Genomic DNA, 16,922 nt, shown 5'->3' with positions numbered 1-16,922 from the left:
CTAGGTATTCCTTAAAGAGGTGGGGTTTCAGGTGTCTCCGGAAGGTGGTGATTGACTCCGCTGTCCTGGCGTCGTGAGGGAGCTTGTTCCACCATTGGGGTGCCAGAGCAGCGAACAGTTTTGACTGGGCTGAGCGGGAACTGTGCTTCCTCAGAGGTAGGGGGGCCAGCAGGCCAGGCAATGTTTGTCTATGGAGAATGCATGCTGTTTGCTCGATTTTATACACCTGTCAGCAACGTGTTTGGCTGAAATAGCCGAATCAACTAATTTGAAGGGGTGTCCTATACTTTTGTATGTATTTCTATGTGAGAGTTCAACAATGTTGTGCCCTACTGGATTGAGTGGACTGAAGCCAAATACTTGTTTCCTGATCCTGCCACAACCAATATCAACCTATTACAACCTAACCACTCTACCATCCTAATTTTCTGAGCCACAAACTCAACCTATTCTAACCTCATTCTGCATGTAAAACTGCATAGTAGTTTATGATCGGAATTGAAGTTGAGGTCAGTAGCTTGTGAACTTTTGTTTATATTCAAACACTCAATTTTTGTTGTTGTTGAGTATTATTAGCTGATACTGTAATTCACAAACTATACAATAGGTGTTTGATGTTACAGATGCGACGTCAACCTGCGGTAACTGTTACTATGTTGCCATGAACATACACAAGCACGCACTTGCGCTCTCTCTCTTCCACTCTCTCACACACACACACACACACACACACACACACACACACACACACACACACTCATACATACTTCCTGTACCTTTTTTTATGAAGTAGATGGGGTTCTTGCTGTGCCTATTCTGTGTCCTTCTAGTGAGTGTTTTTACGGGTATTATTCTGGTAGGGCTTGGGCGAGGAGGCTGAGAATTGAGGATATGAAACAGAAAGTACCACATTTATTGTATGGTATATTACAGTGTGTATTGAACAAAGCTCATGAGGCGTTTCTAACTTATATTCTTCAAGAATCAATGACTGTATATTATTAATTTAAAGGGGTTAATTATGGATGGGAGATGCCGTATAGTAATAGTACAGTAGTGTATAATTAAGTACAGTAATTAGGACTAACCTAATGCAATTGTCTTAAACCTAATTTATACCTTACGTACACAATGCAAAACTGTACCTTGCTAAACAAAATATAGCAAACAATTGCAGTGACGCAATTAGTAACTTGAAGTTTTATGTTTTTCATTCTCTCATTTCAAGACTTCACAACTCTATTATTGATGTTAACAAGGCAGTTAACCCACTGTTCCTAGGCCGTCATTGAAAATAAGAATTTGTTCTTAACTGACTTGCCTAGTTAAATATATATATATATTTTTAAATAAATAAACATTAAAGACTGATTTTGAGACTGTTCAACAATTAACATACTTGTCATGTTCTATTTAGTTTGGCAAAGGTTTACAAAGTCCATAAAGAAATACTGTTTTCAACTATGCTATATTTTGAGTATTAATTATATAAGACTACTTTTTTTTTATCAACCTCACGTCGCTTTCAACGATGATTGGTGTGTGTGTGTGTGTGTGTGTGTGTGTGTGTGTGTATGGGTTTTCGAGGATATGTAGGCCAATCAGCGATTGATGGGGTGAGTATGGTGAGAAAAACAACCAATGAGCGGGCATACGCATGACAGGAGTCACGTGACCCGTGGGGCTGAAACATGGCGGATGTCGAAACAACGAAATCTTTGAACGGTTTGCTGAATGGAATAGCACAAATAGTGTATTATAATAATGCTGAAATAACAGAGGAACTTTTGAAAAATGAACTTTATCCAGATTTAACACAGGAGGAGTTTCGCGCGATGCATGAAAAGATGAAAGGTCTTTTAAAGGTATTGTCAACTTTGCATTTGGACATCATTCTCACCTGATTCCTCTTGTGTTGATTGACTTGAGAAACGTAACTAGCTACGTTGTTATGGGGATAGGCAATAGGTAGCAAATAGTTACATGTTTCAAATGCTCAACCTCGTCCTGCAGCCCATATGCTTGAAACCTTTTTCTCTATTGTTTTTCTTTAATTGTCTGTAAAATCTTACCAAAACAAAGCTTTCAGCTCAATCAGTTAATTTAATTGGAACAAGTGGCATTGTAAATAAATTGCTAGGATAGGGTGTGTGGATTCATTCATGTTGACAACTTCATTCATTTTGACAACGGTGGTTTTCAATGATAAGTTTGTCTTCCCTACAGGCTGAGATTTACATGTCACTAGATGGCAGCACTAGAACACCTTTGTAAACACATGTCAACTTCCCTTCAATGTCCTTGTTTTTTACATTTTTATTTAACGTTTATGTAACTAGGCAAGTCAGTTAAGAACATTCTTATTTACAATGACTGCCTACTAAAAATGCAAAAGGCCTCCTGCCGGGACGGGGGCTGGGATAATAAATAAAATATAAATATAGGACAAAACACATCACAAGAGACAACACAACACTACATAAAGAGAAACCTAAGACAACAACATAGCAAGGCAGCAACACTGCATGGTAGCAACTTGATGTGGAGATGACATTGTGTCTACATTTCTGTCTTGACCAGGCCAAGATAATACAACTAGAAAAACATCAACCTCTTTGTTAGACTAACAAATCTCTGCTTGTTTTCTTCTCCCCCGCTCAGTCCATCGCCACTGCTAACATGGACCAGGCCCAGCTGGAAGCCTTCCTGACTGCCCAGACCAGGAAGCAGGGAAAGGGGGGTGTGAGCGCCGAGCAGGCGGCCGCCCTCTCCCGGTTCTGGAAGAGCCATCGGGCCCGGGTAAGGGAGAGCCTGCTGGGCCAGAGCCGCTGGGAGCCCGGCCTGAAGAGCCTCACCTGGAGGGTGGACCTCCAGACCTCAGCCAGCAGAGGGGGGGCCGCCAACATTCCCGTGGCCCTGGTGGAGCTGGAACTGGGCAGGGCTGGAGAGGTGAGAGAGAGGAAAGGGGAGTTGAAGTAGGGGTGGGGGAGAGGAAAAGGCCCACAATATAAAATACCAGTCACGCTGACTGTACAAGCACATTACATGGCTGCCTGCAATTAGACCAATGTTATATCTTTTGATTCCCAAATTGTTCTTTCAGACATAGTAAATTATGGAAATCAACAGGCTTTCAACAGGCATTATGGACTTGTTCCATAATGTGCCCCAGGTGGGTGGAATTTGCACATTTTGATTTTAAACCATCTAATTACTCCTAAAGTTAAAACTCCACCCACCCGGGCCACCGGGTTGAACCTCTAAGAAATCTAATTTCAATATAATGTAGGACTATGCAAAGTATGAGGAAGCTAAAGAGCACATGTCATTCAGAACTCATCAGTGACTTTGTTCTCACCTTCCTCTTTCCTGCTTTAGCAGTATATTTATTACATTGTCATAGTGTCTGATGTACCAGCACTACATATACTAGTCTGCCTCTAACCTGTTAGTCCTCAACCTAACACATACAGTTGAAGTTGGAAGTTTACATACACCTTAGCCAAATACATTTAAACTCATTCTTTCACAATTCCTGACATTTAATCTTAGTAAAAATTCCCTGTCTTAGGTCAGTTAGGATCACCACTTTATTTTAAGAATGTGAAATGTCAGAATAATAGTAGAGAATGATTTCAGATTTTATTTCTTTCATCACATTCCCAGTGCGTCAGAAGTTTACATACACTCAATTAGTATTTGGTAGCACTGCCTTTAAATTGTTTAACTTGGGTCAAATGTTTCAGGTAGCCTTCCACAAGCTTCCCACAATAAGTTGGGTGAATTTTGGTCCATTCCTCCTGACAGAGCTGATGTAACTGAGTCAGGTTTGTAGGCCTCCTTGCTCGCACACGCTTTTTCAGTTCTGCCCACAAAGTTTCTATGGGATTGAGGTCAGGGCTTTGTGATGGCCGCTCCAATACCTTGACTTTGTTGTCCTTAAGCCATTTTGCCACAACTTTGGAAGTATGCTTGGGGTCATTGTCCATTTGGAAGACCCATTTGCGACCAAGCTTTAACTTCCTGACTGATGTCTTGAGATGTTGCTTCAATATATCCACATACTTTTCCTCCTTCATGGTGCCATCTATTTTGTGAAGTGCACTAGTCCCTCCTGCAGCAAAGCACCCCCACAACATGATGCTGCCACCCCGTGCTTTACGGTTGGGATGGTGTTCTTCGGCTTGCAAGCCTCCCTCTTTTTCCTCCAAACGTAACGATGGTCATAAGGGCCAAACGGTTCTATTTTTGTTTCATCAGACCAGAGGACATTTCTCCAAAACTACGATCTTTGTCCCCATGTGCAGTTGCAAACCGTAGTCTGGCTTTTTTATGGAGGTTTTGGAGCAGCGCTTCTTCCTTGCTGAGCGGCCTTTCAGGTTGTGTCGATATAGGACTTGTTTTACTGTGGATATGGATACTTTTGTACCTTTTTCCTCCAGCGTCTTCACAAGGTCCTTTGCTGTTGTTATGGGATTGATTTGCACTTTTCGCACCAAAGTACATTTATCTCTAGGAGACAGAACGTGTCTCCTTCCTGAGTAGTATGACGAACGCGTGGTCGCATGGTGTTTATACTTGTGTACTATTGTTTGTACAGATGAACGTGGTATCTTCAGGCATTTGGAAATAGCTCCCAAGGATGAACCAGACTTGTGGAGATCAACAAAAATTCTGAGGTCTTGGCTGATTTCTTTTGATTTTCCCAGGATGTCAAACAAAGAGGCACGGAGTTTGAAGGTAGGCCTTGAAATACATCCATAGGTACACCTCCAATTGACTCATGTTGTCAATTAGCCTATCAGAAGCTTCTAAAGCCATGACATCATTTTCTGGAATGTTCCAAGCTGTTTAAAGGCACAGTCAACTTAGTGTATGTAAACTTCTGACCAACTGGAATTGTGATACAGTGAATTATAAGTGAAATAATCTGTCTGTAAACCATTGTTGGAAAAGTTAATTGTGTCATGCACAAAGTAGATGTCCTAACCGACTAGCCTACACTATAGTTTGTTAACAAGAAAATTGTGGAGTGGTTGAAAAACGAGTTTTAATGACTCCAACCTAAGTGTATGTAAACTTCCGACTTCAACTGTATCTATAAGCTATATGCCAAATGTTGATTGGCTTTGGTTTGGTCATAGATCAGAAGGAAAAATATTTTCCCTTATTTGGTTTGTAAAGCCACTATGCACACTGCCTAGATATCCACCTGGATATCCCGTAGAGCGTCTGAGAGGGGAGAAAATATTTTGAAGTGTGTGGCCCAAATGGCACCCTATTCCCTATAGGGCGTTACTTTTGGCCAGAGGGAATAGGGGGCCATTTGGAATGCACTACAAGTTAACTGACAGACCCCAGCTGAAGCCACCACCACGGAGGTTACAGGTCTGGGATCAGCTTGCCCCACACCTTTCCTCATCTTAGTCACCAATGGCCAAAGCACCAACCTGACTCTATTGGCCGACATCTTATCTGCATGACTGAGCTACATCCATCCTATGGTTGGTTGGTTGGTGGGTTAGTTTATTCCGCTAATGCTTCTATAGCCTTGACTCTCTAGAGCAGGGCTGCCCAACCCTCTTCCTGGAGATCTACTGTCCTGTGTTAAATTAGGGTTAGACTGAAAACCCACAGGACGGTAGATCTCCAGGAAGAGGGTTGGGCAGCCCTGGTCTAGAGTCAACTGCTTAAAAAGGCTATACAGAACTTTTGCTTCGGAGGGTGCTCTAGAACCAAAAGGGGTCCGGCAGAAATATTGCCCAGAAATGACCTAATTTAACAGGAAAATGTATGTGAACCATACAGAATACAATCAAGACAACATTTCAAATGGCTTCCTATTCCTTTTGCATGTCTCATCTTCTAATAGACCGGAGTGGCCCACTTTCATTCAACACAGGCCTATTTACTCTGAATCGGTAGCTCCCCGTAGACTTGAGCTAAAATGGAGCACAGCTTCCACTCCCACTTATTGAAATAAACTTGGTGTAGCCTAATAATGGGCTGGGTGGTGTCTCCTTCAGCTTTTATCTGGGGTCAAAAAGATCTAATCTGACCCAATCACTTCCTTGCTGTAACCACTGTCATTGTGCCTTTTCATGGATACTAAAGCAGATTCAAAGCTGATTCATGAAGACATAATTTGTACTAGGGTGAATAGAAGTGGTCTGTTGACATTTTCATTTTGATTTGGCAGTGGGAGAGACTATTTTCCGTTTGCGAGAACTTTACCTAAGAATTCAAATGTGTGTACTTTTACAATAACATGATAAATCAGTAACTTCACTTTGTAATCTAGTAGCACAGTTGTAACATTTACAGCATGCAAACTAGAGGCCAACAGATCATTGCTAGTCTGTGTGGAGTAAGATTAGCAAGGTCACATGCAATGTTTCTACAGGTTAGTCGCCCCTCATCTATAAATCAAACAGTTGCACGAGTCTGAATTATGCAGTACAGGTTTTCTGATAAGGAGGCCAATTTAGTTCTGTAACAATTTGTAATTGGGTCAGTAATCGAAAGATTGCTGGATCGAATCCTCGAGCTGACATGGTCAAAAATCTGTCGTTCTGCCCCTGAGCAAAGCAGTTAACCCGCTGTTCCCCGGGCACCGAGGACGTGGACGTCGATTATTAAGGCAACCCTCCGCACCTCTCTGATTCAGAGGCGTTGGGTTAATGCGAAAGACACATTCAGTTGTACAACTGACTAGTTATCCCCCTTTTTATAATTTTCCCAGTGATTGTGGTTAAAACATCCTCTATCCTACCCACGCATACTATTCTCAGCAACTGACTGTTTATCAGGCGCTGTGAAATAGTAAACCAATTCTGTTGGTTTTAGGGAAGTCCCCTGATGTCGTTGTTCAATGGATCTCTTTACTTAGCTGAGAGAAGCTGTGGCGCTCCCAGCACCACTAGCACCACTGATGGCTGTGCTCTCCCCTTTGAGTATGACCACAGTACATGCTGTACATTTCTATTGAATTCTCAGAGCTCCAGAACTAAACTGGCTGTATGTGGGTAATGTATGAGGTAAAGATGTGGAAACTACACCATTTCATATAGCACATGTTCCTGTTCTGTAGCCACGAAACGTTATGAAACATTTCAAAATGGAGGTGCTCGCCCAATAAGAACACATGCTTTTCCCATTGTAAAACATTTTGTCCTACTGAACACCATTAACTAAGCCCATCCAGGTGTTGTTTTCTTTTCATCTGGATGACAGCCTAAGCATTAGTGCATTACATTTGGCAGACAGTGTTTTGCACCAGTAATCTGTGGAGTTGAGGCGCTCCCAGTTGACGTTTGATTTACAAGACAAGCTTGGATCGTTTGTCTCTGTCGTTAGGCGTTGCCTTTACCCACAGCGACCCAACCCAACCTCCATTACCTTGTGAAGTCAGACATAATGCACTAACAATATCAGGCAGAAAGAATGTTGATTGAATCCCTATGACCAAATTTGTTTTTGACCAAAGTGTCAAAAGGGAAGGTTTGTTCTGTGTGTGTGACAATTTCAAGAGTTAGGAAAGTGAAGAAATATGATAGGTATGAAGCATTCTAATTCCTGCCTATAGATGAGAGCTGGCATGTAACATTAGCTGTCTTTAATTGGAGGGTGGAGAGTCAAAAGACATGGGAAGAAGAGGATGATTGCTTATTACACATTATCTCACTGTCCTATTTTCTCAGGACGTTGGCTTTTAACTGTTCTTGCATGTCAATGTGTTTACCTACATGTCAGTCATTGGCAAACATAGAAGGCATGACCAATTCTTCTCTCCACACAGGTGATTTCTCACAGGACTGCACAGTGAAATCTTAAATTACATTTATTTCTGCTTGTCTTCTCTCCCATCATTCTTCTGTTTGTTGTCTCTCGATAACAGTAATGGGAGCACACTTGTATTCCCAGGGTATCCAGCCTGGTCTCATAGACTAGCCGTAGCATAGTAAATGTAAATCTGGCCCACTCAAATTAGTATGATATGTTACGTTTGGTATGGTTACATAAGACCGATGGTTCCATAAGAATCTCATCACGACCAATTTTAGCTAATTAGCAACTTTAACTACTTGCTACTTTGCAACTACTTAGCATGTTAGCTAACCCTTCCCCTAACCCTACCCTTAGCCCTTTAACCTAACTCTTAAACTTAACCCTAACCGCTAGCCTAGCTAACGTGAGCAAATGTTAGCCACCTTGCTAGAATTCGTAACATATCATACGTTTTTGCGAATTCTTAACATATTGTACGTTTACAAATTTGTAACATATTGTACGTTTAGCAAATTTGTAACATAATACGAATTGTAATTCGTAACATATCATACGAAATGGGTGATGGACACCCACAAATGAATACGTACCATACAAAACGTAACATATCATACCAAATGGGAGTGTATCGGATTTCCATACAGAATAATAAGAAATGCTCTGCGACCAGGTTTGGGTATCATATCTCACGATAAGCCTCGGCTCCGTTTTGGCTAGCGCTCTCGTTATCTCATGTCTTGTTATTGTTTTTCCAGTAAACAAATACATTAGCGTGCCCCTTTGAGTGCATTAAATGAGTTCTCGAATATATGATGACAGATCCGGTAGACACATAGGTGCCTCCAATACGGAAGAAACGAATGAGTGTAGCAACAGTGAGTCAGCATTCTAACTCTGTTTGCATCCCGAATGGCCCTGTATTCCCTATATAGTGCACTACTTTTGATCAGAGCCTATGGCCCTCAAAAATAGTTCACTATATAAGGAATAGATTGCCTGACTTGAGACACAGCCCAACTTGAGAAACTACTGTATTCAGACGTAAGGAGTGGCTAGTGGCTATGCACACAATGGTGATGGAAGATAGATTTGGATAGGCCTACTGTTGTCTTTTGGGTGACCTGTACTGTGTCTAAAATAACAGTTTGTACTCAGTGTCTTCTATGAGTCCTTTTGTATTACAAATTTTACAATTTTACAACATAAACGCATGCATACTATTAATGCTCTCTCAGAGAACTTAAACACTTTTAGAGTGCATCAATGGTTTGCAACGTAGTTCACTCTCAATGCATTTTCCCTCCGCACATGGCTAGCATAACAGCACATACTTAACCAAACAGGATAAACACTTGTATCATTCAACATACAGTATCAGGAATGTCTTCACTAGTAACCAAACAGGACCTACTTGAACTATTCCAATTAGAAATGCTTGTTCTGTACACGATGGCGCTGGAGGTGAGGCCTGCCATCTTATCGGCAATTTTTTGCCTTGTTCGTAACTTGTTTTGTACATAATGTTGCTGCTACCGTCTCTTGTGACCGAAAAGAGCTTCTGGACATCAGAACTGCGATTGTTCACCTGAAACTGGACGAAGAGTTCTTCAACGAGTCGAACGGATGGATATACTACTACAGACACCCAACCAGGCCCAGCTGGTGCATGATATCTAAGGAAGTCTTGAGGTTTTGCTCGCCTGAGGCAGAGTATCTCATGATAAGCCGTAGACCACACCATCTACCTAGAGAGTTTATCTGTATTTTTTTGTAGCTGTCTACATACCACCACAGAGCGATGCTGACACTAAAACCACGTTCATTGAGCTGTATACCGCCATTAGCAAACAGGAAAATGCTCATCCAGAGGCGGCGCTCCTAGTGGCCAGGGACTTTAAATGCAGGGAAACTTAAATCTGTTTTACCTCATTCCTACTAGCATGTTAAATGTACAACCAGAGGGAAAAAAATTCTAGACCACCTTTACTCTACACACAGAGACGCATACAAAGCTCGCCCTCCATTTGGCAAATCTGACCATAATTATATCCTCCCGACTCCAGTTTACAAGCAAAAATTAAAGCAGGAAGCACCAGTGACTCGGTCTATAAAAAAGTGGTCAGATGAAGCATCATGTTGTAGGGGTGCTTTGCTGCAGGAGGGACTGATGCACTTTACAAAATAGATGGCATCATGAGGACGGAAAATTATGTGGATATATTGAAGCAACATCTCAAGACATCAGTCAGGAAGTTAAAGCTTGGTCGCAAATGGGTCTTCCAAATGGACAATGACCCCAAGCATACTTCCAAAGTTGTGGCAAAATGGCATAAGGACAACAAAGTCAAGGTATTGGAGTGGCCATCACAAAGCCCTGACCTCAATCCTATAGAAACTTTGTGGGCAGAACTGAAAAAGCATGTGCAAGCAAGGAGGCCTACAAACCTGACTCAGTTACACCAGCTCTGTCAGGAGGAATGGGTCAAAATTCACCCAACTTATTGTTGGAAGGTTTGACCCAAGCTCGTGGAACATTTGACCCAAGTTTACTTGACCCACTGGGAATGTGATGAAAGAAATAAAAGCTGAAAGAAATAATGATCTACTATTATTCTGACATCTCACATTGTTAAAATAAAGTGGTGATCCTAACTGACCTAAGACAGGGAATTTTTACTAGGATTAAATGTCAGGAATTGTGAAAAACTGAGTTTAAATGTATTTGGCTAAGGTGTATGTAAACTTCCCACTTCAACTGTACATATTTCCTCGACACCTGTGCCCCCGCACACAGACATTGACTCTGTACCGGTACCCCCTGTATATAGCCCCTCTATTATTATTATTATTTACTGCTGCTATTTAATTATTTGTTTTTCTTATCTCTTACTTTTTAAAATGTATTTTCTTAAATCTGCATTGTTGGTTAAGGGCTTGAAACTAAGCATTTCACTGTAAGGTGTACACCTATTGTATTTGGCGCATGTGACAAATACAATTTGATTTGAAAATGTTTGCTACGTTGTACACTAATGAATATATACACACTTGGTTACCTGTGTTTTGTCATGTCCAGCCGATTGGGCATGTGGCACTGTGTGGATGTGGGTCACTGTGGGGTCAAGCCCATTGAGAACGTGTACAGGTGATCAGTTGCCGGTGCTACTGGTGTCAGCAGTCGCTCCGGTGCCATTTCCCTCAGATCTGTGACAGTCTGCCGCTCCCCTGGTACTGAGAATGAGGCCAGCAGAGCAGCACGCCCTTGAAGACAAGTTGAAGTCTCTACTGTGCTGTTGTATGAGAGGAGTTATACATAAATTCAGTTGCTGTCACTATGAATTTACTACCTTTTTTTTCACCTGAGAGTAGAGGAAGATTAGGATTGAGGTGTGCCTCATACGGTACTTAGTTGAGAATTTAGTAGGCTAAACAAGTTGGCTAAACACTAAATGTAATGGTATTGAGGCTAATGAGGAGCACTTATACAGTAACTGTTTTGCTGCCTAATAAAAGTAAATTATTATAGGTGTTCAGCGCAAGCCTATGCAAGGAGTCTTTCAGCCTATGCAAGGAGATTAGAGATTAACTTCATCTATCAAGTCCTACTCACTTTTATTTTATTTATTTAACCATTTAACTAGGCAAGTCAGTTAAGAACAAATTCGTATTTACAATGAAGGCCTACACCGGCTGAACCCGGATGACGCTGGGCCAATTGTGCGCCGCCCTATGGGACTCCCAATCACGCCCGGATGTGGTACAGCCTGCATTCACTAAGCTACAATGTTTGTGTTTTATAGACTTGAGTGACAGTTGAACAATGCGCATGGCATTCCATTAAGCCGAGGTGGATGGACAGCTTCAAGAGGGTCCTCTCTCGCCATCCGAAATGAACACTGAATCGTCCCGGGCAACAGACACACTTCAAACCCTGTGCTTCAATCAAACAAATGACGGTGGAAAGAAATAGGGCAGCGGTAGCCAGTAACCAGGCAACCGTTCTTTAAGGGCGGTGATAGGGCCCTTGTGTAGTGATGTCCACTCTCGGGAACAATCAGACTAACAAAGACATGGACAGATGGAGGGTCTTGTGTCCTATTGTGGCCACCCAGGGACGTTCATACATTTTTCAGTGGCGTGTAATAAAAATGCTACACATCATAGAAATGGATGAGTAGATGGGCCAATCACACGATCTGCACATGGTCTGTGTACACTGCGACTCATTTGAAAATATACTCTGACTCAAATATCCCAAAATGTTTTGCATGTCAGCAACCAATGATGCAAGTTATATATTTTGAAAACTTGATTGCTGACATGCAAAACATTTTTGGGATTTTGGGACAATAATGGACTAATGAAAAATACCAAAATATAGTTTTTAGGGTGGAGTTTTCCTTTAAGGGCAGGTGCTATAGTTGCTCTCCTGGCTTACTTCACTGTTCTGGGATCAGCTTCCATATTCTAGTCCTAACTGTGACCATTATGAGTTAAACATGATGCCACATAACATGTTAAGACTCAAGTAGCTCTTCAAGGGGTATGGATGTCCTTGAACAGTCAACAGTTTTTTTATTTTATTTTTATTTTTTAGGGGTCTTCTCTTTTCCCCTCATTTGTCCTTCATCCCTTGTGTCTGTCGTCATCTCTCTTTGATGGCACACTGGTTAAAGGTCACATTCTCAGTAGTGATATTGGAGGCAATTTTTTTTAAATGCCTCAGAGGGTAAGAGAGAATGAAAGTGAGAGTTTCAAGGGACCCTGTTATAACTGGGGAAAACTCATGGCTGTGCTACAGGCAAAGTGTCGCTATATTTAGGCCAACTGTTGCCTTTTTATTTGTGTCAGTAAGTGACGCTTCCTGTACCTCTAGGTCATCGCACACACCGCTTACCACTTAAAGTCTTCTGAAATCTTTGTCCACTGTATTAGTTTCTTGGTAACACGTTAAAAATAACTTTCTTGAATAAGCATAATTTATAAACCTTTATAAAGAAATATTTTAAATTTAGAAGCATTTATAATGGCTTATTCATGAATGTTTATTTCCATTAGTCCTTTTTAGTTTGTTGTCCATTGGAAAGAGAAAGAACAAGTGTTTGGTCCTAACTGAATGTGTCTGGACCACATCCTGATCCTAGGATCCTCTCTTAACTTTCTGACCCCATTTTCACACACACACACACACACACACACCTCTCCCTGTAGCACAAAGTGTTGAATAAGCTTTCAAAAGGTTCAATGGAGGTCAGAAACTGGCTTAGATCTCAGGTCCCATCTTTAGCACCACTGCATAACAGTCTAGTTCTTACAGCTCTTTGATGTCATTCAGTGGATGTTTATAGGAGTTTCCTAATCTGACCTTTGCTCCCACTTTGTGTCTGAGAGCCCGGACCTTAAAATAGGACTTGATGTGAACTTCTCCCTCTGCAGTAAAGTTGAAAGGTTCCTATTATCACAATGTTTCTGATGTCACGTCATTTGAGCTTCAGCCCTCAACCAATCATCCATGAAGTAGGCTCTACTGCCTGTTGTCTTGTTCTTAGTATACGGTCCCTATTTTACCTTTCCCTTCTCCTTCCCCCATCCCTTTCACTCTTCTCCATTCTCATTTTCCTTCCAGGACTCAGACTTTGTGTGTCTGGAGTTTGATGAGGCGAAGGTGAACCAGGTGTTGAAGAAGATGGCTGAGATCCAGGAGAGCATCGACACCATCGTACACCGAAGCTAGGGTCTAAATGTGTTTGTGTGAGTGATAGAAAGAGAGGATTTTTTCCATTCTGTAATAACGTTTTTTCTTTTTTTCTGTCATTTCCCTTCTTTCTATGACTTGGACAGAAAACATTAGCCTGCCATACAGCAGACAGGACAAATATGCCATATAGATGTATCTTTATACCTTTATTTACTGTACACACTGGCTAGCTAATTTCTTGCAGTAAGTCCTATCTGTTGAATCTAACATTGGCCTTATTTACTCCAAAGGGGATATTGTTCTATACCTGCTAGAGAAGAAAACATGCTGTTTTTTTTTTTTTTGTGGCCGGGAAGGAAGACTTCTTTTCACATACAGAACTTACACTACTGTTATGCTTGATTTTACGATTAGTGCAATGTCCATTGCCATTCCAGACAGTGACACGTTGATATTTTCAGTTTAAGCCTAGTAAACCTAACATCCCCTTGCCTAATGTTGGACAGACAACTTGTACAATATCGTTGTTCCCAAATGAGCTGCTTCTTTCCACACTATTACTATCACCATCATGAATTTCCTTCTGGGGGAAATGTGCTTCACAGCCCCTCGAAACATTCTGACTGCCTGACCTGGCCTAAACTTTCAACACTGGGCACAGACCAGGGGTGTAGGATATTCGCTGAGGTGAGACATTCACAACATTGCAAATAGAACTGACAAGATTTGCTATTCTACATGACAGACAAGACCATCTGTTCTACGTACAACATATTAAGATAATTATTCTCCATGGTTGCACCCTCCTGGACAGGCCCACGTGCTGTCCTAATTGGCCCAATGGCTTCCGTATCCTTATTTTCTTGTCTCATTTATTTTGGGTTGATTTGAAAGACTTGATTTGTTGAAAAGTAAAATGATGGAAGTGTATCTGGTCCTTTGAACTGTCAGTGATCATGAAAGAGAAAAAAACGTAACATTTATTCATCCATAGTAATGTCATAAAGATGAATTTGTACAGTGAAGGTTAGAGCTGGAACTATAAACCAAAAACAATCAATACCGAACCAACCATTTTTATCTAGGACATTTTACTGATATTGACGATAAGTAGCCTTTACTAGAGGAATGTGTAGTTTAAAAATTCATTAAGTCTGCTAATATGCGTTATTTCTAACTGGATAATTGATAGCTACAACATTCAAAGTAGTTTTAAGGGTAATACAAAAGAAGTAACTGGTGCACATTCATGTTATCAATTTATCGTTCAGTTGAACGTTATCGTGATAATTAAGTCAATTTATCACGATATGGATTTTTGCCCATATCGCCCAGCTCTAATGAAGGTTCATGTCATCTTGTTACCCCCATCTGCAGAATGGGATATCAACCCACCGTAACAGGCTACCAAGCTAAACACTTTGGACCAGGTATAATTAAAAAAAACATTAAACTGTAACAAAATGTATCAAAGCCTGCTTTTCATGTTGTCTTTGTAATTTAATAAAACAAAGAGTTTAAAGGACCTCGTCACCTCTTTCTGCGTCATCCGCATTCCAAGAACCATAGGTCCCCCTCGAATCTTCCTGCTCAAAGTCTGGACGGTAGCGATAGTGTTACTGTTTGACAACCAAGCCGACTTGCACGGACTGGCACTGTTGCCTCTGAAATGAGGAGTTGACTGGGTCTGAGAGGACAGATACACCCTCGTACACAAGGACACATTCTTGTGTGTCCGCATCACACCCTCCTTGTAAAATGATAGGAGGAAGATTTCAGGCCTTATCTTTGGGTATCTTTAATGCGGTTGTGTGACATGATGATTGTGGTCACAAGGGGCAGAGATGAGACCAACAGGTTGGGAAGACTTGGTGGCTTACTCATCTGCCGTGAGCTGAGCTGACCTGTAGGCCCTCTAACCCACTAGTCTTCTAGTGTACATTCACACCCTCTCGCCGTTAACTAAGTAACCATAGTCAGCTCTGTAATCCAGTCATCGTCAATTCCGTAACCCAAGTCAACTACGTCATCCAGGCACTGCCAACTACGTAACCCAAAGAGAAACCCAGCACTCTAGCCAAACATCTCAGCCTGGAGGTGTCAGCTTTACATGGGACTTGGAGGTCCCATTTTACAATTGCATTAAACTGGATGTGGATTAGACAACAGACAGCTACAGCTGTCATACGGTAACATCTAGATCTCAAAGGCATTATTGACGACTCATCACTGTTTGGTTCTATTTGGACCAATCCCAGCTTGTAATGTAACAGCATGTGTACCGTTGAGTCACATGGACAGTGTCCAAAGTTTACCAGAGTTCAAGATGGAATTTTTAGTAACAATTTAATAAGGAGTGGGCTTTGGTTAAGGACTAGCGCAGGGGCGTTTGATGGTTTAGGCTTGAAAGTGCTCGCTGACGAAAGCATGACTCTGTAGACTCCCTGCTTACATCCCTGGTTGCCTCCCAAATTACATATTTCCTATATAGTGCACTACATTTGGGCCCATAGTGCTCTGGTCAAAAGTAGTGCACTGTGTAGGGAATAGGGTGCTAATTGGGACTCAGACCCAGAGACATTCAATTAGCACTTATAAATAAATCAGACTTAGTTGTAATTATAGCATCGGTCCATGTTTACGACAGGCGATAAAGAAATTGACTTTCCAGCTAACCCAATTATTCCAGCCTGTAGTCATTCTTTTGTGTTTGAGTCTGCCTTGTATTTAGAGACAAGCAGCAAGGGTTCTGCCTCCCATGCACGTTCCTCGTCTTTCATCGTGTTAGTGCATGTTAGATGGGGTCCACTGCATTATCCAAAATAAAGTGGAGGAGGCCATGGTAACAGTGGTTGTGTTGTGGTTACTCAGAGCTCACCAATCTCATACGGCTTTCACTCTGTCCAACTCCTATTAGTAAACAAAATGTTACAGCGTGAAATCTTATGCGTTCAGGTCTTTTTGGCACCTGAACAACATGGATAACACACATCTCAATCCAGCAGGTAACTAAGCACTAATGATTTCCTTGGACAAGCCCAGGAGTGGACAAGATGATGCATTTTCAATTTGACATGATCTCCTGATAGAGATAATTTGGCACGAATACTTAAGGCCCCGTACTATTGCTAAATACGGTTGTCACTCCTCATTTGAGTGCTTAATACCACATACTACCAGTTATGAACGAGCATGACAACTGTACTACAGAGTTCTGCCAAATATTGGTGGGGTGGTGACACTCAAAGTTGAATCTAGTTAATATGTAAATAAGCAAGTGTGTGTGTCGCAACCAGAGTTGACTATTGAACTGGGAAATTAGGAACTTTGAGAGGCTTGAAATGAATTTAATTGCATTGTCACTTCCTTTTAGAGAGTCTTAATGGTGTTGGGTTGACTGGAGAATACAGGGCTTTTGCCATTCTCAAGTAAAGGA

General features: G+C 41.5%; 1 protein-coding gene across 1 annotated transcript; it reads left to right on the top strand.

Moving 5' to 3' along the window:
- Nucleotides 1–1,659: 1,659 nt before the first annotated feature.
- On the top strand, nt 1,660–15,011 carry LOC106585818 (COMM domain-containing protein 1). Its single transcript, XM_014172482.2, has 3 exons — nt 1,660–1,865; nt 2,662–2,949; nt 13,415–15,011. The coding sequence occupies exons 1-3, from the start codon at nt 1,692–1,694 to the stop codon at nt 13,520–13,522; spliced, it is 570 nt and encodes a 189-aa protein (XP_014027957.1). The 5' UTR covers nt 1,660–1,691; the 3' UTR covers nt 13,523–15,011.
- Nucleotides 15,012–16,922: the final 1,911 nt, after the last annotated feature.

Source organism: Salmo salar, chromosome ssa02 (genome assembly GCF_905237065.1).
Source record: "Salmo salar chromosome ssa02, Ssal_v3.1, whole genome shotgun sequence".
Lineage (NCBI taxonomy): Eukaryota > Metazoa > Chordata > Actinopteri > Salmoniformes > Salmonidae > Salmo > Salmo salar.
This window is presented reverse-complemented; position numbering and strand designations above follow the sequence as displayed.